The sequence below is a fragment of the Oncorhynchus masou genome, chromosome 33 (assembly GCF_036934945.1).
Source record: "Oncorhynchus masou masou isolate Uvic2021 chromosome 33, UVic_Omas_1.1, whole genome shotgun sequence".
NCBI classification, from domain to species: Eukaryota; Metazoa; Chordata; class Actinopteri; order Salmoniformes; family Salmonidae; genus Oncorhynchus; species Oncorhynchus masou.
In genome coordinates this window covers 44,489,375-44,516,995 of record NC_088244.1, presented here as the reverse complement: position 1 = coordinate 44,516,995, position 27,621 = coordinate 44,489,375, and the positions used below count along the sequence as shown (strand labels likewise).

The 27,621-nt window shown below is 42.9% G+C and overlaps 1 protein-coding gene across 4 annotated transcripts in view; it reads left to right on the top strand.

The window, feature by feature from the left end:
* LOC135527404 (phosphatidylinositol 3,4,5-trisphosphate-dependent Rac exchanger 1 protein-like) overlaps positions 1-27,621 on the top strand; it is a 151,586-nt gene that overhangs the window by 18,457 nt on the left and 105,508 nt on the right. For all 4 annotated transcript variants that reach the window (XM_064955932.1, XM_064955931.1, XM_064955930.1 and 1 more), the window contains exons 2-5: positions 7,928-7,993; positions 8,242-8,364; positions 19,476-19,580; positions 21,176-21,277. In XM_064955932.1, the coding sequence (XP_064812004.1) occupies positions 7,928-7,993; positions 8,242-8,364; positions 19,476-19,580; positions 21,176-21,277 (396 nt within the window). The remainder of the gene's footprint in view (positions 1-7,927; positions 7,994-8,241; positions 8,365-19,475; positions 19,581-21,175; positions 21,278-27,621) is intronic.

The following is a 27,621-nucleotide window of genomic DNA, read 5'->3' as shown; positions in this document are numbered from 1 at the left end:
AAAGTTCAATATTTATGGACGTGACCCAGTCGTTCGTGCTTTATTTTTCATTTGCTGGGAACGTTCTTATCCCTTGCTTGCTGCTAGCTAGCCAACAAGCTATGGCTACAAAGTCAATACCTCTGCAGCCAGAATAAATGCAATGTAGCTGTTTTTCTATTGAAGTTCATTTGGATTCATATCAATGAGCTGATAATGCCCAATTTTGCCTGGCATGGCTAGAAAGGTGTGCCTTCTCGTCAGGACACTCGTCAACACTGACTGTTAATTGAGAGGAGATTGCATATCAAACACTAGGCTAGAAGCTAGCTAAGTAGTTTGTTGCTAGCAAACCTGCCAACCAAATTCAAAAATATTCAAAGACTCATGGACACTTACTGACAGTTGTGGCTGCTTTGTGTGATGTAATGTTTGTACCCTGTGCTGCTGCCATGTTGTGTTGCTAGCATGTTGTGTTGCTAGCATGTTGTTGTCATGTGTTGCTGTCTTGCTATGTAGTTGGCTTAGGTCTCTTTTTATATAGTGTTGTCTCTCTTGTTGTGATGTGTATTTTGTCCTATCTTTTTATAGAATTTATTTGTATTCCAGGCCCCCGTCCTCGCAGGAGGCCTTTTGGTAGGATGTCGTTGTAAATAAGAATTTGTTCTTAACTGACTTGCCTAGTTAAATGAAGGTTTAAAAAAAAACAGCTGGTCAAATTACAAAAGTGGGAGGATTTGACAGCTTAAAGTTGGAGGGGACAGGAGAAATTCATCTTCATCACTCACCACGTTAAGTCATCAGATGCTCCCAAAAGATACCTGCAAAATCCAAGCAATGCTAGCTAGCTAGGTTGTTTCCCTCATTGGGACCTGCGTTTACAATGTATACAATTTCAGTTTGTGTGGTTGATGGTTTATCTTTGTAACTTTGTCGCAACTGCACATGCAGACCGTACGTGGTTTTTGCGTCATGATTGCAAGTTGTCCTGATTTTAATATATATATATATATATAAAATATATTCCAACTGTCCGGTTATCTGGTTTTAATGTCTATTCTAGAATGCCCTTCTATTCAATCAGAAACAAGTATTCAACAATGCTGTGGTATAAGAACTCTACATTTTTACTACAGCACAATACTGTACACTCTGAAGCTCTTTCTTGGCTCCTTGCAGTGCCTTTGTGCAAAACCACAAATTCTGTTGATGTATGGCATGATTGGATATGCATACTTCCTCTTCACAAAGCTTCACTTCCTGTCACGGGACATCCTCCTTGCTACTTTTGTGTCGCAAGCCAGTCACTGCGTATCTAACTTGAAATAATCAACTTTTTTTCAGACTTATACAGAAAAAAATGTGGCTTTTTGTAAAATCTGACTGCTCTGTTTTCACTTCCTTTTTGAGCATCACGGAAGCACCAACAAAGAAAAGACAAACCGCAGTAAATCCTTTGCAACTGGGCTTGTACAAGCTACTCTGCAAAAAATAAAAATACTCAACACGCAACCACCCCTTCCCACCTGAGTGTGTTATAGACTCAACAGTGACAGAGAGTGCAAGTCTCTTTGGCTCTCAAACAATCAATCAAGTATTGTCCTTGTCCAGAACGCACACTGGTAACCAAGCTCCACTCGAGGCAATGCACACATGGTTGAAGACTCAATTACCACAAGCGATACTGCGTACTGTATAACATGTTGCTAGCAGATGGGTGATTCTTATGAAATTTTGAAATCTTTAAAGACTTGCATCAACAAATATTCTTTTCAAGCATGAATAACAAATCAAATCAAATTTATTTATATAGCCCTTCGTACATCAGCTGATATCTCAAAGTGCTGTACAGAAACCCAGCCTAAAACCCCAAACAGCAAGCAATGCAGGTGTAGAAGCACGGTGGCTAGGAAAAACTTCCTAGAAAGGCCAAAACCTAGGAAGAACCTAGAGAGGAACCAGGCTATGTGGGGTGGCCAGTCCTCTTCTGGCTGTGCCGGGTGGAACATGGCCAAGATGTTCAAATGTTCATAAATGACCAGCATGGTCGAATAATAATAAGGCAGAACAGTTGAAACTGGAGCAGCAGCACGGCCAGGTGGACTGGGGACAGCAAGGAGTCATCATGTCAGGTAGTCCTGGGGCATGGTCCTAGGGCTCAGATCCTCCGAGAGAGAAAGAGCGAGAGGAGAGAATTAGAGAATGCACTCTTAGATTCACACAGGACACCGAATTGGACAGGAGAAGTACTCCAGATATAACAAACTGACCCTAACAAGGTCTGAAGTGTTTGAGCATTAATTTAAAAACATTTACTGAAAATTCTAACCTTTTTTTAAAACATATTTTCGAAAACATGTCCTTTAAAAAGCTCATTACCCCAATGGTCTGAAAAGATCAAGACCATTAGGAAAGCTAATACATTTTCATTTTTTTTGTGTGTGTGATTATTAAGTCATGCACAGTTACTTGAAACTCTAAAATAATGTTTTTAAATTGTCAAAATCAAATCCATTTTTAAATTCTTATTACTGCAACACCTTCCGCAATCTACAACCTAATATTATTTTATATTATATTGAAACCTGACATTTTTCAAAATTATATGTGGCAAGCCTGAATGTGGCAAGCCTGTATTTAAAATAACTACTATTTTTCCTTTCATTAAATTAACATAAAATTGCCGTAATGATACATAGGTTTCGGGAAACGAGGTTGATTTCGATAATGATAATAAGTATACTAAGACATTGTTTTTAACATAACATTTAATGTAGAAAATAAATTTGACTATTGGCACAATCATGGATTCAAGTTCAATAAATTTAATTTTGCAGTGCTTCAAAAGTACATAAAACAGGCTAAAAACAGAGAACACATAAAAACAACACATACAAACACATTAGAACAGCACATGTCATCGTCACTACACACACTGGCCTGTACAGTGTCTCTTGAGGATGATGTTTCTATGACCCCCAAGTTGGTGCAGCTTCTTTCTCTTCAAGCCAGTTTTCTCCTGTGACTCTTCGTTGGCCGATCCAAAATGGCTTTAATGTAAAGAATTGAGCCTTGGAAAGGTTGTGCCTTGGACATAAATGTTCAATGAAGATTTGCCATAGTGTCTATTTTAAGGCTCTCTTGCGGAATATCTGTCCCTTTCTCTGAATTTCTCCGGATTTCCCAGTTATTACAGTGGAGACTTCATCTTGATGAAGGAAGCGGCTAAGTTGCACATTAGTCTTCTCTGGCTGTTATTGGGTAATGTTCTCTGATGACCTCTTTGTCGTTTTCTTCTGGACCTCTGCCTTTCATGTTGACAATTACCTGCTTCCTCTTGGCCATCATCTCAGTCTTCTTTAGATTGACTATCTCTTTGGTCCTCTCCAGCAGCTTCTCTTCTGTGTCGTGCAACTTTGACCTCAATTTTGATAGTTTTCTTTCTTCTGTTCCTCATCTTGGGTGATTCCTTTAGGGTAGATGTATTCATTGGTCCTGATGTCTGTAGAGATGTCTCTTCTTTTAAGATTTGAGTTGATTGCAGGGACATTTACCTGCTGAGGTGAGAAAGGGCTGTTCTCTTGGAGGCTGCGTCTTCTTGAAGATGTTGAATAACGTCATAATTTTGCTTCTTGAACATGAAGTATATCATCTTCCTGGTTTGATGGTGTTATGTCCAACAGCTGTAAGCTGTTTCTTTCCTCTGTGGAAACTGTGTTTTCAGACACTGTTTTTTAATTTTCATGTTGCTTCTTTGTCGGATCTTGAGTTTTCTTGATTTTACAATTCTGCTTTCGTTTTTGATATCTGGAAATGGAAAGGAGGCATGACGTGAAATGAGCATGTCTCAAAACATGGGGAAAATCGCACTGTTATGGACACGTCATCCTATAGTAGAGACTGAATGGATTACTGACGGTGTGTGTGCATCCTATAGTAGAGACTGAATGGATTGCTGACGGTGTGTGTGTATCCTATAGAAGGGACTGAATGGCTGACACTGTGTGTGGACATCCTATAGGATAAACTAAATGGCTTACTATGTGTGTGTGGTGGATGTGTTAGCGTGCATGTGTAGACTTCATAACACTGACTTCCTATAGACACTGTATGTGACCTCTCTCTGTCCTTCCTTCTGGACTCTTCCAGCAGTTCTTGGGTTGGTGTAAACCTTTTCTCTGAATTTTGTCAGCCTTCGCTAAAGCTTTCTTTTTATCACTAGCTGACTGTCTGCAATTAAACATAAAGACATAAAGCAAAATATCAACAGTTAGTGAATAATATTTAACTTTAATAGTTCATTATATTTAAAAAATATAGTCTCTATGATTAAATTCTCATTAGTTCTCAGAAGTTCTCTCTACCGCAACTGGCGTTAAATTGCAGCGGTAAGTGAGAATGGTGTTGCGAAGGATGAGGAAACTTAGCATGTTTTGATAAGAATAGAGAAGACATGATGACTAAGCAAATTTTTACTCAATGTACATAATTAGACAATGAAGTATGTTTTCATTTAAAAAAAATCTAAATGTGGAAAACTACCTGTATCGGTAATGATAATCAATACTGTCGTGTACACAGTCTGACAAGAGAATATTTTACAAAGATATCTGCTTACCTGGTAGCCATCTTGAAGGTAGTGGCAGATATGTTGCTTCATTCAAAATCAAACTTTTTATTTAAAATTCTTTGTGTATAAACAGTCCTACAAAAATGTTGTGGAGGATGAGAACATCAGTCATGTACACTTAATTTTTCCAATATTTTGATACATGAATATTCAGTTAATAATTCTTCTGTCATTTTGAAAATATCCAGTAGAAACTCCATATGTTTTTTTTCCAGAATATTTTCATTTTATTCTGTTTAAATTACAACATAACATACATTCAGACAGAGCTGGATCTGTTGCGGTAATGAGAATTTCTTCAGAAAATGCAATAAAATACCAAAATAATTAATTCCTATGTTACCTCAAACAGCCTAACCTGTGTCTATATGTAGCCTCGCTACTTTTATAGCCTCGCTACTCTATTTAGCCTGTCTTTTTACTGTTGTTTTATTTCTTTACTTACCTATTGTTCACCTAATACCTTTTTTTGCACTATTGGTTAGAGCCTGTAAGTAAGCATTTCACTGTAAGGTCTACACCTGTTGTATTTGGCGCACATGACAAACTTAGATTTGATTTGAAATGACTCTTTGTGCAATGTAGAGCACACTATCTTTATTATGATATTTTGTTATATCATACTTGAATGTTTGGCGTTCATTTGTCTTGCAAGCGACGCTAGAGAACAAGCAGGTTGGAGCGGATCTCCTTTGGGAGTTCCATATGAGCAAATTCAACCTTACAACCCCATAGCCCTTCTGGCTACAGACCCTGGTGTGCAATATTGCTGCTCTGCTCCATTCAACAGCTCTTCCACCGTACAGCAGCAGACCATTAATCACCTGAATGAGGATCTCCAAAAGGAACTTTGTGGCCCTGTCGGAGTACTATTTGACATGCTGTTATTAGCACATGATATATTGACGACCCAACTAAATTGAGTCCGCATGCTATTTTGAGCAATCTATAAGTGCACAGTGGATGACGTACTGTATACAGTGGCGGGTCTCTTGCGATCATGGTTGGGGTCAGTTAAATTCAGTTGACTGAGGGGGGAAATGTATTTGACGCCAACCCTGTTTACTATTTGTAACTTTGAAGAAATGTGTTCACTGGGGCATTTCTGTCAGCATAAATCTGGGTTGCCTACTCTATCCAAATTGCTTTTTTTCAGTGGGAAACATTTCATGAAGCTCCCGGTGAACAGTTCTTGTGCAGATGTTGTTTCCTGAGGCAGTTCGGAACTTGGTAGTGAGTGTTGCAACCGAGGACAGACAATTTTTACGTGCATCAGCACTCTGTTGTTCTGTGAGCTTGTGTGGCCTACCACTTTGCAGCTGAGCCGTTGCTTCTCCTAGATATTTCCACTTCACAGTAACAGCACTTACAGTTACCGGGGCAGCTCCAGCAGGGCAGAAACTTGATGAACTGACTTGTTGGAAAGGTGGCATCCTGTGACAGTGCCAAGTTGAAATCACTGATTTGAATGGGTGTCCACTAGAGGTCGACCAATTACGATTTTTCAACGCCGTTCCCGATTTAATCTGCCGATATTTAAAAAATAAAAATACATAAATAAATAAATAATTAAACATGTTCAATTTAGTTTAAATAATGCAAAAACAAAGTGTTGGAGAAGAAAGTGCAATATGTGCCATGTAAGAAAGCTAACGTTTAAGTTCCTTGCTCAGAACATGAGAACATATGAAAGCTGGTGGTTCCTTTTAACGTTGAGTCTTCAATATTCCCAGGTAAGAAGTTTTAGGTTGTAGTTATTATAGGAATTATAGCACTATTTCTCTCTCTACGATTTGTATTTCATATACCTTTGACTATTGGATGTTCTTATAGGCACTTTAGTGTTGCCAGTGTAACAGTATAGCTTCCGAACCAGGAACACATCGACAACAGCCACCCTCGAAGCAGCGTTTCCCATCGCTACACAAAAGCCGCGTCCCTTACAGAGCAAGGGGAACAACTACTCCAAGTCTGAGCGAGTGATGTTTGAAACACTATTAGCGCGCACCCCGCTAACTAGCCATTTCACATCGGTTACACCAGCTTAATCTCGGGAGTTGATAGGCTCGAAGTCATAAACAGCGCAATGCTTGAAGCATTTTCACGCTTCGTAGCCAGATTATCAATAAGTAACACCATTGAGTTACACAATACATGTTTAAATACTTTAGGATATTTTTAAATGAAGTGTGAAAATGCTAATATAGGTACCATTAACTTGCATTGGATTTGAAACAGTGACTGCTGTCGAACCTAGTCAATAGCCTGCTTACAGGGTAAGGAAACCAATATATAATTTTGTCATTTGGTTGAGACATTGAGCTGGTGGGGTATCTTTACAAAAATGTAATCACCTAATAGCAAAAACGGCACCATCTAGTGGTCAGAATCTGGTAATATCAGGATGTAGGATAGAACATGAACTTCAATGACTAATTCCTCTGAACAGGGAAAAAAATGTTCACTGGGAATATGTAACGTAGGATGAAGAAGCAATACGCCGAGCCACAGCTCCATACTACTTGTCAGACCCTGACAACAGATACTAAATACTCGTTGTCAGGAATGCTAATAACTGTTTCTAACAACAAACGATTTCAGAAAAATCTCTACTGGTGGGTGTCAATCCTGTGTCTTGTTCAGTTTGAGGTGGAACGACCCTGCTCTGTCACTGTGGCTAGGAATGGGAAGGTGTAAAACCGTGCCACCAAACCCCACAAGAAGTTTGGGTCAACATTGCAAAAGGCAGTTGAGAAATCTGTTTCCACGTTGGTGTTATTTCCCATCTTCGGACTTTCTCTTTAGGTTTCATTAGTTGTCATTAACAATCTCAGTTATTATAAGTGCTGCTAAAACAATAATATCCAGACACCGCTTCTACGTTGTCAAGCTATGAGTAGAAGTTTGGAGTCAGACAAACCGAGAGGAGGGAAAGAGAGAGGCTGAGGAGTCACGCTTTCCCACATCTCTTTTCTCTTGTCAGGATTTGAGTGACGGCTCAACATTTCTCCAGGGAGACGGTTTCCCACATTCGTTGGTTTGAATGGCTTCTGTAGCAAAGACTTACAGTATACAGTAGTTACATTTATACAGATTCCCCGATACCTGTAAGGTACTGAGGCAAAGGTAAACAAGGGTGTAGCACATTTGGGTCTTCATTCTTGCACTGTGTGCGTCTGCATGAGACCAGGATATTCACCCCCAACCTTAACCTTAAAACTAAAGTAAACGTACAGCCTATTGCTGTAAACAAACCTACTATGACAGTAAGACCGGACTTGAACCAGCATCTTTGTATTTCCTCTACTACCCATGCAGGCCTTTTTGCACAGAATCCGACAAACTGCAGAGGAGCAACAGTGTCTGTCACCTGAGCATGTCAAGGTAAATATGACCTTTGCCTTTTTTTAAACCGTTAGGATTATCCTGTAGATGTTTGGGCCATAATCGCCTTGTAATCTCTTCTGCACAGAGAAAAGTGTATTGTGGCACTGTAACACTTTGATAATAGTAAACATTGGCATGCTTTATAAGATACTGACCTTGGGTGAGTATGTGTGTCACAATTTTGAATACAAAGTGAAGCGTTGAAATGACTGAAGTACTGGGAGTGTATGTGTCTGCTACCACAGACCCTGTTTTCCAACATCGAGTCCATCCTGGACGTTCACAAAGAGGTTCTGTCTGCAGTGGAGGCCAGCCTGCAGCCGGAGCCGCAGCCTGGGCACAGCCTTGGACACGTCTTCATCCAGTTTGTGAGTGACACACACTTCCATTCACACACACACACGTGTATACACATACAGAGACCGGCATTTTCATAAACACAGTCTCTCTCTCTCACACACACACACACACACACACACACACACACACACACACACACACACACACACACACACACACACACACACACACACACACACACACACACACACACACACACACACACACACACACACACACACACACACACACACACACACACACACACACACACACACACACACACACACACACACACACAGTCAGCTCTACTTGTTGAGGATTAACCTTCAAGATGGCTGAGAATGTAAAAGCACTCCACAATTCACATAATATACACAATCCACTCCCCCCCCATTTCACTCCCCCCAGCCCCTCAAAAAGCTTGTATTCTTGAAACTCTGGGGGCAGATATTTTGTCACGAAAAGATGCTCGACTATGCATATAATTGACAGCTTTGGAAAGAAAACACTCTGACGTTTCCAAAACTGCAAAGATATTGTCTGTGAGTGCCCCAGAACTAATGCTACAGGCAAAACCAAGATGAAATTTCATACAGGAAATGCCCCAGATTTTGAATGCGCTGTGTTCCAATGTCTCCTTATATGGCTGTGAATGCGCCAGGAATGAGCCTACACTTTTTGTCACATGCGCCGAACAGGTGAATACAACCTGACGGTGAGATGCTTACTTACATCAACCTTCAGCAGATTGATTTCCTCCTCCCGCCTTCTCTTCCTCCCTCCTCCTTATCCCACCCTTTTTTAACTAATTTGGCCCTTGGGGACAACCAATAACTGCCTTTGTTGGGGGAAGAGAGCGTGTCAGTCATCAATGGGACAAGTCACGGACACACACACACTAAGGGGACTTTGTAGAATAAGAGACATTGAATGGAACATTCATTCAGTTGACGGAAAGTATGCTGTAAATGGTGTTTGTTCAAAGGGAAAGCTCCTGTAAGTCAAAACAGAAATCTGTCAGTATTATCATTGTTCCTTGTATCAATTGAACGGATTTCGAAATAACTTAAACTTCTCAATTAACATCTTATAATTTCAGAATTTCAATGATTGAGAGACTCACCTGTCATTTTTTTACCCAACTAAAATATTCTATAATAAGGGTTTTCAATAAGTTATAGTGAATTGGGCTGTGTAGTAGTACCTGAGAAAGTGAGAGGCATCCCAAGTATTCCACATAAGGCGCTTTGGTGACAAAACGGATGGCACTGTGATAGACTACATCCAGTTTGCTGAGTAGAGTGTTGGAGGCTATTTTATAGATGACATCGCCGAAGTCAAGGAGCGGTAGGATGGTCAGTTTTATGAGGGTATGTTTAGCAGCATGGGTGAAGGATGCTTTGTTGCGAAATAGGAAGCCATTCTAGATTCTAGATTTAATTTTTGATTGGAGATGCTTAATGTGAGTCTGGAAGGAGAGTTTACAGTCTAGCCAGACACATAGGTATTTGTAGTTATCCACGTATTCTAAGTCAGAGCCGTCCAGAGTAGTGATGCTGGATGGGCGGGCAGGTGCGGGCAATGATCGGTTGAATAGCATGCATTTAGTTTTATTTGCGTTTAAGATCAGTTGGAGGCCACGGAAGGAGAGTTGTATGGCATTGAAGCTCGTCTGGAGTTTAGTTAACACAGTGTCCAAAGAAGGGCCAGAAGTATACAGAATGGTGTCATCTGCGTAGAGGTGGATTAGAGAATCACCAGCAGCAGGAGCGACATCATTGATGTATACAGATAAGAGAGTCAGCCCGAGAATTGAACCCTGTGGCACCCCCATAGAAACTGCCAGAGGTCCGGGCAACAGGCCCTCCGATTTGACACACTGAGCTCTATCAGAGAAGTAGTTGGTGAACCAGGCGAGGCAATCATTTGAGAAACCAAGGCTGTTGAGTCTGCCAATAAGAATGTGGTGATTGACAGAGTCGAAAGCCTTGGCCAGGTCGATGAATACAGCTGCACAGTAATGTCTCTTATCGATGGCAGTCATGATATCGTTAAGGACCTTGAGCGTGGCTGAGGTGTACCCATGACCAGCTCGGAAACCAGATTGCATAGCGGAGAAGGTACGATGTGATTCAAAATGGTCAGTTAACTTGGCTTTTGAAGACCTTTTGAGGATAGATATAGGTCTGTAGCAGGTTCATTGATAAATTGTGTGAGATTGAGGGCATCAAGCTTAGATTGTAGGATGGCCGGGGTGTTAAGCATGTCCCAGTTTAGGTCACCTAGCAGCACGAGCTCAGAAGATAGATGGGGGGCAATCAAATCACATATGGTGTCGAGGGCACAGCTGGGGGCAGAGGGTGGTCTATAGCAAGCGGCAACGGTGAGAGACTTGTTTCTGGAAAGGTTAATTTTTAGAAGTAGGAGCTCATTGTTTGGGTACAGACCTGGATAGTAAGACAACCTGCAGAGTTCTATCTTTGCAGTAAATTGCAACACTGCCCCCTTTAGCAGTTCTATCTTGTCGGAAAATGTTATAGTTAGGAATGGAAATTTGGTGGTCTTCCTAAGCCGGGATTCAGACACGGCAAGGACATCTGGATTGGTGGAGTGTGCTAGGGGAGTGAATAAAACAAACTTAGGGAGAAGGCTTCTAATGTTAACATGCACGAAACCAAGGCTTTTACGGTTGCAGAAGTCAACAAATGAGAGAGCCTGGGGGATGGGAGTGGAGGTAGACACTGCAGGGCCTGGATTAACCTCTACATCAACGAGGAGGAGTAGGATAAGGGTACGGCTAAAGGCTAACAGAACTGGACGCCTATTACTTTCTAAATTAATTTTGGAATTGTTAGTTAGATTACATGTTGGTTATTACTGCATTGTCGGAACTAGAAGCACAAGCATTTCGCTACACTCGCATTAACATCTGCTAACCATCTGTATGTGACAAATACAATTTGATTTGATTTCAGAATAGAGTAAAAGGAGCAGATTTCTGGGCACGGTAGAATATTTTCAAGGCATAATGTACAGACAAAGGTATAGTAGGATGTGAATACAGTGGGGATAAACCTGTGCTTATAGTGATAATGAAAGAGATATTGTCTCTAGAAATAGCATTTAAACCAGGTGATGTCACTGCGTGTGTGGGGGGTGGAACTAAATTGTTAGCCGAGGCGTGTTGAGCAGTGCTAGAGGCTCTACAGTGAAATAAAACAATAGTTACAAACCAGAACAGCAATCGACACAGCATGGTGACTTTAGGGAAAGGCATGCGTAGCCGGGTGATCATACAAGTCCAGTGCGTGTCTTCAGGCAGCTAGCGGCATGGGGCTAGCAGGCTAACAGAAAGGCCTTAGAGGGATGACGCGAAGGAGGGAAGTCTGTTGTGGCCCCCTTGTGCAGTTACATGAGTGTACGTATCAGCAGGGCTCCGTGTGGTAAACCAGGCCAATTGGCAAAATATGTATAGTGTTCAAAGAAAGTCGGAAGGGCCTCTTAAGCCAGCAGTCCATTGTGCTGTAGATAGCTAGCAGGCCGCAGATTAGCGGCTGTGCGTTCAGGGGTCGTTAGCTGCTATAATTCCAGGTGGAGAAAAATACAAAATATCATAATAAAAATGTCATCTAAAAAACAATATAGATTCAGAGCTTGCGATAGGAATCTGGAGATATCGAGAAGAATAAGTCCGACTTGCTCTGGTTTGAGTCGCGCTATACAGACTGGCGAGAGTTTGCCGGGATAAAGGTAGCTGATGACCGCTAGCAAAGGATAGCTGACTGCTAGCTAGTGGCTTCAGAATGCATTCGATGGGCCTCGTAAGCCAACAGTCCGTTGTGCTCTAGACAGCTAGCATTCAGGGGCAAAGAAAATACGTTAGAGAAAAATCAGGTCCACACCACATTGGGTGAGGCGGGTTGCAGGAGAGTATTTTGAAGTAAGGGTTTAGAAAAATATAAAAATATATTCGAAGAACAACATATGAAAATATATATACACATGGGACAAGACGAAGGACAAATACGTCTGACTGCTACGCCATCTTGGATTGGGGGAAACCTATGACAACACAGCAAGGCAGAAACGCATGACAACACAGCAAGGCAGAAACGCATGACAACACAGCAAGGCAGAAACGCATGACAACACAGCAAGGCAGAAACGCATGACAACACAGCAAGGCAGAAACGCATGACAACACAGCAAGGCAGAAACGCATGACAACACAGCAAGGCAGAAACGCATGACAACACAGCAAGGCAGAAACGCATGACAACACAGCAAGGCAAAAACGCATGACAACACAGCAAGGCAGAAACGCATGACAACATGGCATGGTAGCAACACATAACAACACAACATGGTAGCACCACAAAACATGGTACAAACATTATTGGGTACAGACAACAGCACAAAGGGCAAGAAGGTAGAGACAACAATCACTCAAAGCAGCCACAACTGTCACACCCAGACCATAGTTTAGAAACGCATGAAACGCATGACAACATGGCATGGTAGCAACACATAACAACACAACATGGTAGCACCACAAAACATGGTACAAACATTATTGGGTACAGACAACAGCACAAAGGGCAAGAAGGTAGAGACAATCACTCAAAGCAGCCACAACTGTCACACCCTGACCATAGTTTATGTTTCTATGTTTTGGTTGGTCAGGGTGTGATCTGAGTGGGCATTCTATGTTGGATGTCTTGTTTGTCTATTTCTATGTCTGGCCTGATATGGTTCTCAATCAGAGGCAGGTGTTAGTCATTGTCTCTGACTGGGAACCATATTTAGGTAGCCTGGGTTTCACTGTGTGTTTGTGGGTGATTGTTCCTGTCTCTGTGTTTTGCACCAGATAGGACTGTTTTAGGTTTTCGCACGTTTGTTGTTTTGTTAGTTTATTCGTGTACAGTTTCTTTATTAAAATAAAATGAATAACAACCACGCTGCATTTTGGTCCGCTCCTCCTTCTACAGACGAAAGCCGTGACAACTGTCAGTAAGAGTGTCTGTGATTGAGTCTTTGAATGAAGAGATTGAGAAAACTGTCCAGTTTGAGTGTTTGTTGCAGCTCGTTCCAGTCGCTAGCTGCAGCAAACTGAAAAGAAGAGCGACCCAGGGATGTGTGTCATTTGGGGACCTTTAACAAAATGTGACTGGCAGAACGGGTGTTGTATGTTGAGGATGAGGGCTGAAGTAGATATCACAGATGGGGAGGAAGTGAGGCCTAAGAGGGTTTTATAAATAAGCATCAACCAGTGGATCTTGCGACGGGTATATAGAGATGACCAGTTTACAGAAGAGTTTAGAGTGCAGTGATGTGTCCTATAAGGAGCATTGGTGGCAAATCTGATGGCCGAATGGTAAAGAACATCTAGCCACTCACCTTTACCTGCCGATCTATAAATTGTCTCCGTAATCTAGCATGGGTAGGATGGTCATCTGAATCACGGTTAGTTTGGCAGCTGGGGTGAAAAAGGAGTGATTACAATAGAAGAAATCAAGTCTTGCCATACTCCCAAGTACTTGTTTGAGGTGACTACCTCAAGCTCTAAACCCACCGAGGTAGTAATCACACGTAGGGAGAGGGGCATTCTTCTGACCAAACCACATGACCTTTTGTTTCAGAGGTGTTCAGAACAAGGTTAAGGGTAGCGAAAACTTTGTTGTAGAGCATTTAACAGACTATCCGGAGAAGGGCCAGCTGAGTATAAGACTGTATCATCTGCATATAAATGGATGAGAGAGCTTCCTACTGCCTGAGCTATGTTGTTGATGTAAATTGAGAAGAGCGTGGGTCCTAGGATTAAGCCTTGTGGTACTCACTTGGTGATGGGCAATGGCGGAGACATTTTTACTTCATACACTGCACTCTTCGAGAGAGTGCAGACCAGGCCAAAGACCCATCAGAGACAACAATACTCCTTAGCCCGGCCCACAAAAAGAGAATGGTCTACCGTATCAAAAGCTTTGGCCAAGTCAATAAAAATAGCAGCACAACGTTGCTTAGAATCAAGGGCAATAGTTACATCATTGAGGACCTTTTTGAGGTTGCAGTGACACATCCATGACCTGAGTAGAAACCAGATTGCATACCATAGACCTCAAGAAAGCCTGTCAGTCGATTATTGACAAGTTTTTCCAACACTTTTAATAAATAGGGCAAAATAGAAATGGCCCTATAACAGCTAGGATCAGCTTGATCTCCCCTCCCCAGCTTGATCTCTCTCCGGCTGCCTTCCAAGCAATGGGAACCTCCCCAGAAAGGAGAGACAGGTTAAAAAGGTCAGAGATAGGTTTGGCGATGATAGGTAGGAGCAGCAATCTTAAAGAAGTAAGGGTCTAAACCATTTGACCCTAATGTGTTTTTGGGGTCAAGTTTCAGGAGGTCCTTTAGCACATCGGACTCAGTGACTGCCTGCAGGGAGAAACTTTGTATGCGGAGCTTGGGAAAAAGGGGGAGGAGCATCAGGGAGAGTCGCATTAGTGCGAGGTGAGGAAATGTTGGATGGGCAAGGAGGCATGGAGTCAAAAAGGAATCCTGACTTAAAGAATTGGTGATTAAAAAGCTCAACCATGTGCTCCTTGTCAGTAACAACCACATCATCAACGTTAGATACAGGTAGTTACAGTACCAGTAAAAAGTTTGGACAAACCTACTCATTCCAGGGTTTCTTTATTTTTACTATTTTCTACATTGCAGAATAATAGTGAAGACATCAAAACTATAAAATAACACATATGGTATCATGCAGTAACTAAAAAGGTGTTAAACAAATAAAAATATATTTTACATTTTAGATTTCAACGTAGCCACCCTTTGCCTTGATGACAGCTCTGCACACTCTTGGCGTTTTCTCAAACAGCTTCATGAGGTAGTAACTTGGAATATATTTCAATTAACAGGTGTGCCTTGTTAAAAGTACATTTGTGTAATTTCTTTCCTTAATGCGTTTGAGCCAATCAGTTGTGTTGTGACAAGGTAGGGGTGGTATACAGAAGATAGCCCTATTTGGTAACAGACCAAGTCCATATTATGGCATGAACAGCTCAAATAAGCAAAGAGAAACGACAGTCAGTCATTACTTTATGACCGGTCGATCCGGAAAATGTCAAGAACTTTGACAGTTTCTTCAAGTGCAGCCACAAAAAGCAGAGGACAAGTTCATTAGTTACCAGCCTCAGAATTCGCAGCAAAAAGCAATTCCTCAACATACATTCGAAGTCGAAAGTTTACATACACCTTAGCCAAATACATTTTTCACAATTCCTGACATTTAATCCAAATAGAAAATTCCTGTTTTAAGTCAGTTAGGGTCACCACTTTATTTTAAGAATGTGAAATGTCAGAAAAGTAGTAGAAAAAAGATATAGTTCAGCTTTTATTTCTTTGATCACATTCCGAGTGGGTCAGAAGTCTACATATGCTCAATATTTGGTAGCATTGCCTTTAAAGTGTTTAACTTGGGTCAAACATTTCCGATAGCCTTCCACAAGCTTCCCATAATTGGTTGGCCGATTCCTCTTGACAGAGCTGGTGTAACGGAGTCAGGTTTGTAGGCCTCCTTGCTCGCACACACTTCTTCAGGTCTGCCCGCAAATTTTCTATGGGATTGAGGTCCGGGCTTTGTGATGTCCACTCAAATGCCTTGACTTTGTTGTCCTTAAGCCATTTTGCCACAATTTTGGAAGTATGCTTGGGGTCATTGTCCATTTGGAAGACCCATTTGCAACCAAGCTTCAACTTCCTGACTGATGTCTTGAGATGTTGCTTCAATATATCCACATAATTTTCCAGCCTCATGATGCCATCTATTTTGTGAAGTGCACCAGTCCCTCCTGCAGCAAAGCACCCCCACAACATTATGTTGCCGCCCCCGTGCTTCACGGTTAGGATAGGGTTCTTCGGCTTGCAAGCCACCCCCTTTTCCTCTAAACATAAAGATGGTCATTATGGCCAAACAGTTCTATTTTTTGCTTCATCAGACCAGAGGACATTTCCCCAAAAAGTACGATCTTTGTCCCCATGTGTAGTTACAAACCGTAGTCTGGCTTTTTTATGGTGGTTTTGGAGCAGTGGCTTCTTCCTTGCTGAGCGGCCTTTCAGGTTATGTTGATATAGGACTTGTTTTTCTGTGGATATAGATACTTTTGTACTTGTTTCCTCCAGCATCTTCACAAGGTCCTTTGCTGTTCTGGGATTGATTTGCACTTTTCGCGCTTAAGTACATTTATCTCTAGGAAACGGAAAGTGTCTCCTTCCGGAGCGGTATGGCGGCTGCGTGGTCCCATGTTGTTTATACTTGCGTACTATTGTTTGTACAGATGAGCGTGGTACCTTCAGGCGTTTGGAAATTGCTCCCAAAGATGAACCAGACTTGTGAATGTCTACCATTGTTTTTTTCTGAGGTCTTGGCTGATTTCTTTTGTTTTTCACATGATGTCAAGCAAAGAGGCACTGAGTTTGAAGGTAGGCCTTGAAATACATCCACAGGTATACCTCCAATTGACTCAAATGTTGTCAATTAGCCCATCAGAAGCTTCTAAAGTCATGACATCATTTTCTGGAATTTTCCAAGCTGTTTAAAGGCACAGTCAACTTAGTGTATGGAAACTTCTGACCCACTGGAATTGTGATACAGTGAATTATAATTGAAATAATCTGTCTGTAAACAAATGTTGGAGAAATGACCTATCAAATCAAAATGTATTTTTAACATACACATGTTTAGCAGATGTTAATGCGAGTATAGCAAAATGCTTGTGCTTCTTGTTCCGACCATGCAGTAATATCTAACAAGACATCTAACCGAACAATTTCACAACAACTACCTTATACACACACAAGTGTAAAGGAATGATTAAGAATATGTACATAAAAATACATGAATGAGCGATGGCCGAACGGCATAGGCAAGATGCAGTAGATGGTATAGAGTTCAGTATATACATATGAGATGAGTAATGTAGGGTATGTAAACATTAATTAAAGTGGCTAGTGATATGTTTATTACATACATTTTTTTATTATTAAAGTGGCTATAGATGAGTCAGTATGTTGACAGCAGCCACTCAATGTTAGTTATGGCTGTTTAACAGTCTGATGGCCTTGAGAGAGAAGCTGATTTTCAGTCTCTCGGTCCCTGCTTTGATGCATCTGTACTGACCTCTCCTTCTGGATGATAGTGGGGTAAACAGGCAGCGGCTCGGGGGATTCTTGTCCTGATGATAATTTTGGCCTACCTGTGACATAATGGGGTGTAGGGGTCCTGGAGGGCAGGTAGTTTGCCCCCGGTGATACGTTGTGCAGACCTCACTACCCTCTGGAGAGCCTTACGGTTGTGGGCGGAGCAGTTGTCGTACCAGGCGGTGATACAGCCCGACAGGATGTTCTCAATTGTGCATCTGTAGAAGTTTGTGTGTTTTTGGTGACAAGCCGAATTTCTTCAGCCTCCTGAGGTTGAAGAGGCACTGTTGCGCCTTTGTCACCATGCTGTCTGTGTGGGTGGACCATTTCATTGGTGTGTACGCCAAGGAACTTCAAACTTTCCACCTTCTCCACTACTGTCCCGTCGATGTGGATAGGGGGGTGCTCCTTCTGCTGTTTCCTGAAGTCCACGATCATCTCCTTTTTGTTTTGTTGACGTGTGAGATTATTTCCCTGACACCACACCCCGAGGGCCCTCATCCCCTCCCTGTAGGCCGTCTCGTTGTTGTTGTTGGTAATCAAGCCTACCAATCTAGTGTCGTCTGCAAACTTGATGATTGAGTTGGAGGCGTGCATGGCCACGCAGTCATGGGTTGAACAGGGAGTACAGGAGAGGGCTGAGAACGCACCCCATTGTTGAGGATCAGCTGGGTGGAGATGTTGTTTCCTTCCCTCACCTCCTGGGGGCGGCCCGTCAGGAAGTCCAGGACCCAGTTGCACAGGGCGGGGTGGAGACCCAGGGTCTGGAGCTTAATGACAACATTGGAGGGGACTACGGTGTTAAATGCTGAGCTGTAGTCGATGAACAGCATTCTTACATAGGTGTTCCTCTTGTCCAGATGTGTTAGGGCAATGTGCTGTGTGATTGCGTTGTCTGTGGACCTATTGGGGCGGTTAGCAAATTGGTGTGGGTCTAGGGTGTCAGGTAGGTTGGAGGTGATATGGTCCTTGACAAGTCTCACAAAGCACTTCATGATGATCGAAGTGAGTGCTACGGGGCAATAGTCATTTAGCTTAGTTACCTTCGCTTTCTTGGGAACAGTAGCAATGCTGGTCCTCTTGAAGCAAGTGGGAACAACAGACTGGGATAAGGATTGATTGAATATGTCCGTAAACACACCAGCCGGCTGGTCTGCGCATGCACTGAGGATGCGGCTGTGCTGTCAATCTTGCAAGGGATAACACGTTTGGACCTGACACAGTCATGAGATTTGGAGGATGTATCAATGTCAAGTCAATGTATCCAAAAAGCTGTGAGAGTTGGAATTTAGAAAAGAGAGTGGGGGTGAAAGAGAGAGCAACAGGGAAACAGAGGGAGATACTGAGACCAATGGAGCACCATGTCAAGATGGTTACCTTTTACAATACTTTGTCCCGTTAGAATTTTCACAATTACATCGTGTTTTTAACATTGGATGCCTGATGTGCAGCATTCTTACCTCATGCTCAATATTCTAATGGCGAACAAAAACAAATCTTTTTAAATGCACACATCCGGCTTTATGAGAGAGTGAGCGTAATTTTTGTTGGTTGTGAAGTTATGCTAATCTTGCACACTCGGGCAAGGATTTCATTTCCTGCGCTGTTTCGGGTGACAGCAGCAGCATTTCGGGAACGTAGAGTGCAGTGGCCCAGCACTGAATCTGGTTTCACTTCCTAAATGCTAGAGTACAACACAGGGGTCTATCTAGAGTTTGGGGCTGTAGCCTAAATTGAATGCTGAGAGAGTGATTGCCTAAGCCTATACATGGTTTCTAATGGTAGATGAATAATGCATCTATCCTATGTTTATCACAGCTATCATAAATGTTCACAAGGAAAGCCTTCAGTGGCCAAACCTATTTGACCATACAGTATATCTACTAGCTAGATCAGATCGGGCACTGAATGACTTGTTGTTTCTTCCTCCAACTTTCAGAAGGGGCGGTTCTCTGTGTATGGGGAGTACTGCAGTAACAACGAGAAGGCCCTGCGGCTGCTGATGGAGCTCAACAAGATCCCCGAAATCAGGACCTTCCTCCTGGTGAGGATCCCACCGCTCACGCAATTTGTCTCCTTTTCACTCATCTCCTTTTTGTCTCTTTCTCTGTCTATTATCACTATCTCTCCCATCATGTCAACTCCTCTTCCGCTTATGAACAATGAACACAGGAACTGCCTTTGACTGTGCTTCCAATGGTGATGTCATGCTCGGTGCCAGCTGCAGTGCATTGGCACAGCTGGATGGAAGATCTGAGCCTTGTTGACCCCGATGTGCTTCCTCCGTCTGGTTATTGACTGACCTGAACTTGCTCTAGTTGTGTTCTGTACATTTCCCCCCAGGCAGCTAGTGTAAAATTACATGGGGTACTTCTACTCAAGTCACATTTTTGTCTGACTAGCTAATGTTAGCTAGCGAACGCTAGACTATCTTACCTGTATACATCATCATGCATGATGGACGCGTCTCCCTGTCAGGAATGCCATACCACGGTTGCCCTTAGTTTGAAGATGTCATCTGGAGGCAGGTGTTTTCTCCATCTCTTTAACTATCATACTCTAATTCCATTGATTTCAAAACTTGATCCTTCAGAACGTGGAGAACACTTATGCAGCTCCACGACACAATACATTTTTTTTAAAAGCCGAGTTCGACAGCATTACCAAAACAGACTGACGAGCTCAAATAGACCAAAGCCTTCTATATGGCAGACCAATCCAAACTCATCTCTCGGCATGTCCAGCCCACTCATTATCTCAGCCAATCATGGCTAGTGGGAAGGTTAACAATTTTATTTGTATTTACAGATGGCATACAAGTTTGATATTAAGTCACATGAAAGTGCGCATGTTCAAGAAGGCATTTCCACCAAAAATCACATCCCAGACAGAAGTTGGCAGATTGGCTATACTGACCTCAGACGAGTCTCCTGACAGTTATGGAGGTTGTTGAGCAAAATGGACAACACCATCGTGTTTGTGAGAGTCTCATAGATGGGTCATAATAGTAATTTGTAGGCCAAACTGTTCGGATGCTACAGCCAATTTTGTGAGAAGACCGAGATGTCTCCTGGTCTGACAAACACCGCTGTAGCTCTGTCACGGTTCACCGCAGATGCGGAAGTGCGACATAGGGGGATGCAGTGGATTGTGATGAAAAGGAAATGCGTGCCCCCTACCGACCAATGATGTGCTTTCTGTTTTCTCCACTGTAGTATTCTGGTGTATCTACTTTGGTCTGGTGAACGCTGCCCTTGCTTACCCTTGGGGACTTAGAGCACAGAGAAGAGTAAACCCACCAGCTTTATCTCCTTCTTTCTCTCTCTCACGCATCTGAATAATTCTCCTCAGAAGGGTTTCACCACCGAACTGATTTCTCGGTTTAATCTTTGAAGCATGACTTTAGTTCCAGTATGCCACCCGACCCCCATGGAGGTCATTAATGCGGCTGAGACTTTCTATGGTGTTTTGGATTTTGCTTCTTGCCCTTAACCATTTTACATAATCATTTTAGTGGAGTAACCAAGTTAGTTTGAGAAGAAGAGTAAAGAATCACAAAAAGGAAATGTGTAATTTTACAGGACTGTAGATGTCCCACATTAATAAATTAGTTTTTGTTCAAATCTTTCTGTGTTCCAGCACTGTATGCTGTTGGGAGGGAAGAAGAGCACAGACATTCCCCTGGAGGGGCACCTGCTATCACCCATTCAGAGAATCTGCAAGTACCCCCTCTTACTGAAGGTAAGGTCCTGCTGACCCCAAAGAGAATGTAACTCAGTCCTGCCTCCAAGTCAGAGAGGCAGTGTACTTTATGACCAATTAATATTTCCTATTAGATGTCACGAGATATATATATATAAAAAAGGTCATTCTTTGATTACTTGATTTGAATCTGAAATCAAACAACCCAAACAGTTTATTTTTTGTAGTTTTTACTGTCTAAAGTAAATATTAAATTACAAGAAAGCCAGTTCCACTGCAGTTTTTACATTTGTCCTGGTAAATGTGCACATCATTACCATATACAGTGGTCATGACCAATAGAGAACAGTTTTTAGTTTTGTCTATGTCAGGATCTGGTCATTTGTGATGAAGCCTATAAGCTACATCAATAATAAAGTATTATATAAAAAAAGAGCTCTGTCCATGGACCTTCAGCATATGACACATCCTTTTGAAACTGATGCGCAAACGTGCAAAAGACCAGAGCCAGGTTTCCTAAAATCATCTTGGTTCATCGTTAGAACCTATGGTTCTAATGCTGAACTTCGCCTTAAGATGCTTTTGGCAAGCTTGGCCCTGTGCCTCATTTCCCAAAGCCTTCGTATAGCGTTAATAATCATTGTTTGTGATCCAGACCACTTATAAAGCAGCCAGAGTGCACTGTTAGGCATATTGTCTGCCTTACCACACTAATAAATTGTTTAAGACTTATATATTGAGTTTTGTGTGAACGGGCAGGATCACAGTTGCAAATGAGAACTTGTTCTCAACTAGCCTACCTGGTTAAATAAAGGTGAAATAAAAAAAAATAAAAAAATGATGATAAATGTTTAATTTGGGTAATGTATAGGATCTAATGTAATATTTGAAATGCAGTACCAGTCAAAAGTTTGGACACCTACTCATTCAAGGGTGTATACATTTCTACATTGTAGAATAATAGTGATGACAACAAAACTATGAAATAACACATATGGAATCATCTAGTAACCGAAAGTGTTAAACAAATATATTTTATATTTCAGAGTAGCCACCATTTGCCTTGATTGACAGTTTTGCACACACTCTTGGCATTCTCTCCACCAGCTTCACCTGGAATGCTTTCCCAGCTGGAGTTCCCACATGCTGAGCACTTGTTGGCTGCTTTTCCTTCACTCTGCTGTTCAAATCATCCCACACCATCTCAATTGGGTTGAGGTCGAGTGATTGTGGTGGCCAGGTCATCTTATGCAGCACCCATCACTCTTTATTGGTCAAAAAGCCCTTACACAGCCTGGAGGTGTGTTGGGCCATTGTGCTGTTGGAAAAACAAGTGATAGTCCACTAAGCGCAAACCAGATGGGTTGATGTATCGCTGCAGAATGCTGTGGTATGCATGCTGGTTAAATATGCCTTGAATTCTAAATAAATCACTGACAGTGTCACCAGCAAAGCACCACCACACCACCTCCTCCATGCTTCACAATGGGAACCACACTTGCAGAGATCATCTTCACCTACTCTGCGTCTCACAAAGACACAGCGGTTGGAACTAAAAATCTCAAATTTGGACTCATCAGACCAAAGGACAGATTTCCACCGATCTAATGTACTGTCCATTGCTCATGTTTCTTGGCCCAAGGAAGTCTCTTCTTCTTATTGGTGTCTTTCTTATTGGTGTCCAGTTTTTGCGACTGCACTGGAAGAAACTTTCAAAGTTCTTGACTTTTTCCAGATTGACTAACCTTCATGTCTTAAGGTAATGATGGACTGTCGTTTTAGTATGCGTGTCTAAACTTTTGACAGGTACTGTATGTATTTGTAACATTTTGTCAAGATTCGGTTTATCCCAAGCTGAATCTAATCTGGTACAAATTGGAAACACCTGGAACACTATAAACGCCAAGCCATTGTCAGACATCAGCAGAACAACTAAAAAGCATGTGGCTGCTATTCAGAAGTTTGTTGCTCTCCAACATAACCGACGGCTGCGTTGGTGTATATAAAACAACCTGAGCCTGTTTCAGACTCACAATGACAGGGCAATAATACAGTAGAGGAGATACTCAGACTGCTCTAACTTGTGTCCCTCTCAATCAGCCAACTAACCCGCTGCAACTTTGCGCTGAGTGCTTTTACTCAGCTGGGAGTTCTCGATTTCAGCACCAGGGAACTGGACTGCTCCCCCCCCCCCCCCCCCAAAGGAATCATGTGAAAATCTGAACATGCCCCCTCCCTCTAAATTAGAGTCTAGCCTCAAGTGAACAGTTGTCAATAGGCCTATGAAAGCATTACTAGGCCTGTTGCGGTGACTGTAATATACCGCCACACTGGTGGTCATGAAGATAGTCAAATTTCATATGACCATTTTCGGCACAATAATTAGGTTTCTCCAAGCTCTGATGATGCTGCTGGTCATTAGTAGCCTACCAAACTTGTTAACTGCCTGGTACTCAGCACTCTATTGTCCCTCTAATCACTCTGAAATCAATGCAAATGTATTCTAAAATCTAATCAAACACTTCATGAGAGCCCATTGTAAGAAAACAGAGTGATGGCCTCTATTAAAGAAACGAGGATCGAATCAGCTTTCTATAGGCTAGGCATACTATATTTATTTCTCAACTTTCCTAATATTGAGCACATTGCTTCTCTTTACAACAAGAGTATAAAATAAATACTGCTATTCTGTTTTGAGACTTGTGCATGATATTGGTCCATTCTAAATCAAAACAAAGTTTACACATATCTAGTATATGTGACTCACCACCTGGATTCGGTCTTATGTAGCAAAATTGGAAATGTTTTTTTTTTTACATAAAAAAGTGTCAATATAAATAAAATAATATGCAGTATGTACATGAACAATATCAATAACGATATCAGTGATAGACAAGGTAGTTATATGCATACAATCAGGGGTAAAGTGGCTGAGCAGTAGTATAAAACATTGAAGCAGCAACGTATGCATGTGTGTTAGGAGAGTCATTTGAATAGAGGCACTGCAGATAGTGCTGATGACTGGTCCATCCGAACAACGCATGAACAAGGGAATCTATATTTGGAAATCCTGTTTCTGTCCTGCCCTTGACTTTGGTGCAGGTCATGTGACGTCTATAGCCCCTTCATTGCAAAACTTCCTGATCTTCTCAAAAAGGTACGTTTGTCTAGCTGTGTCCAGTCCAGGTGGTGCTTGTACAGGCGCACCATCTTTGGGAGGAAGGATGTCAGCTTTGTGCAAACTTGTTTTTGGGTCCACACGTGTTTCCCCAACTCCCTAGTTGGTGAAGAAATGGTGCATGTAGTTGATAACTGCACTGCTGCCTTTGCTGGATGACGTGCCTTCATCAATCAAGTAGTTGACTTGTTGTGGTATTCCGTCACAGCAGACACCAAACAAGCCACACTTGCGAGGAGTTAAAAAGTAGATGAGACCTGGCTACATAGGGTCAGAATGATAGTAGATGGGACCTGGCTACATAGGGTCAGAAGGATAGTAGATGGGACCTGACTGCATAGGGTCAGAATGATAGTAGATGGACCTGGGTCAGAATGATAGTAGATGGACCTGTTTACATAAGGTCAGAAGGATAGTAGATGGACCTGGGTCAGAAGGATAGTAGATGGACCTGGGTCAGAAGGATAGTAGATGGACCTGGGTCAGAAGGATAGTAGATGGACCTGGGTCAGAAGGATAGTAGATGAACCTGGGTCAGAAGGATAGTAGATGGGACCTGGCTACATAGGGTCAGAAGGATAGTAGATGGGATCTGGCTACATAGGGTCAGAAGGATAGTAGATGGGACCTGGCTACATAGGGTCAGAAGGATAGTAGATGGAACCTGGCTGCATAGGGTCAGAATGATAGTAGATGGACCTGTTTACATAAGGTCAGAAGGATAGTAGATGGACCTGGGTCAGAAGGATAGTAGATGGACCTGGGTCAGAAGGATAGTAGATGGACCTGGGTCAGAAGGATAGTAGATGGACCTGGGTCAGAAGGATAGTAGATGGACCTGGGTCAGAAGGATAGTAGATGGACCTGGGTCAGAAGGATAGTAGATGGACCTGGGTCAGAAGGATAGTAGATGGGACCTGGCTACATAGGGTCAGGAGGATAGTAGATGGGATGTGGCTGCATAGGGTCAGAAGGATAGTAGATGGGACCTGGCTACATAGGGTCAGAATGATAGTAGATGGACCTGGGTCAGAAGGATAGTAGATGGACCTGGGTCAGAAGGATAGTAGATGGACCTGGGTCAGAAGGATAGTAGATGGACCTGGGTCAGAGGGATAGTAGATGGACCTGGGTCTGAAGGTTAGTAGATGGACCTGGGTCAGAAGGATAGTAGATGGATCTGGGTCAGAAGGATAGTAGATGGACCTGGGTCAGAAGGATAGTAGATGGGACCTGGCTGCATAGGGTCAGAAGGATAGTAGATGGGACCTGGCTACATAGGGTCAGAAGGATAGTAGATGGGACCTGGGTCGGAAGGATAGTAGATGGGACCTGGCTACATAGGGTCAGAAGGATAGTAGATGGGACCTGGGTCAGAAGGATAGTAGTTGGGACCTGGCTACATAGGGTCAGAAGGATAGTAGATGGGACCTGGGTCAGAAGGATAGTAGATGGGACCTGGCTACATAGGGTCAGAAGGATAGTAGATGGACCTGGCTACATAGGATCAGAAGGATAGTAGATGGGACCTGGCTACATAGGGTCAGAAGGATAGTAGATGGACCTGGCTGTATAGGGTCAGAAGGATAGTAGATGGACCTGGGTCAGAGGGATAGTAGATGGACCTGGGTCAGAAGGTTAGTAGATGGACCTGGGTCAGAAGGTTAGTAGATGGACCTGGGTCAGAAGGTTAGTAGATGGACCTGGGTCAGAAGGATAGTAGATGGGACCTGGCTGCATAGGGTCAGAAGGATAGTAGATGGGACCTGGCTACATAGGGTCAGAAGGATAGTAGATGGGACCTGGGTCGGAAGGATAGTAGATGGGACCTGGCTACATAGGGTCAGAAGGATAGTAGATGGGACCTGGGTCAGAAGGATAGTAGATGGGACCTGGCTACATAGGGTCAGAAGGATAGTAGATGGACCTGGCTACACAGGATCAGAAGGATAGTAGACGGGACCTGGCTACATAGGGTCAGAAGGATAGTAGATGGGACCTGGCTACATAGGGTCAGAAGGATAGTAGATGGGACCTGGCTACATAGGGTCAGAAGGATAGTAGATGGACCTGGCTACACAGGATCAGAAGGATAGTAGACGGGACCTGGCTACATAGGGTCAGAAGGATAGTAGATGGGACCTGGCTACATAGGGTCAGAAGGATAGTAGATGGGACCTGGCTCCATAGGGTCAGAAGGATAGTAGATGGACCTGGCTACATAGGATCAGAAGGATAGTAGATGGACCTGGCTGTATAGGGTCAGAAGGATAGTAGATGGACCTGGCTGTATAGGGTCAGAAGGATAGTAGATGGACCTGGCTACATAGGGTCAGAAGGATAGTCGATGGGACCTGGCTACATAGGGTCAGAAGGATAGTAGATGGGACCTGGCTACATAGGGTCAGAAGGATAGTAGATGGGACCTGGCTACATAGGGTCAGAAGGATAGTAGATGGGACCTGGCTACATAGGGTCAGAAGGATAGTAGATGGGACCTGGCTACATAGGGTCAGAAGGATAGTAGATGGGACCTGGGTCGGAAGGATAGTAGATGGGACCTGGCTACATAGGGTCAGAAGGATAGTAGATGGGACCTGGGTCAGAAGGATAGTAGTTGGGACCTGGCTACATAGGGTCAGAAGGATAGTAGATGGGACCTGGGTCAGAAGGATAGTAGATGGGACCTGGCTACATAGGGTCAGAAGGATAGTAGATGGACCTGGCTACATAGGATCAGAAGGATAGTAGATGGGACCTGGCTACATAGGGTCAGAAGGATAGTAGATGGACCTGGCTGTATAGGGTCAGAAGGATAGTAGATGGACCTGGGTCAGAGGGATAGTAGATGGACCTGGGTCAGAAGGTTAGTAGATGGACCTGGGTCAGAAGGTTAGTAGATGGACCTGGGTCAGAAGGTTAGTAGATGGACCTGGGTCAGAAGGATAGTAGATGGGACCTGGCTGCATAGGGTCAGAAGGATAGTAGATGGGACCTGGCTACATAGGGTCAGAAGGATAGTAGATGGGACCTGGGTCGGAAGGATAGTAGATGGGACCTGGCTACATAGGGTCAGAAGGATAGTAGATGGGACCTGGGTCAGAAGGATAGTAGATGGGACCTGGCTACATAGGGTCAGAAGGATAGTAGATGGACCTGGCTACACAGGATCAGAAGGATAGTAGACGGGACCTGGCTACATAGG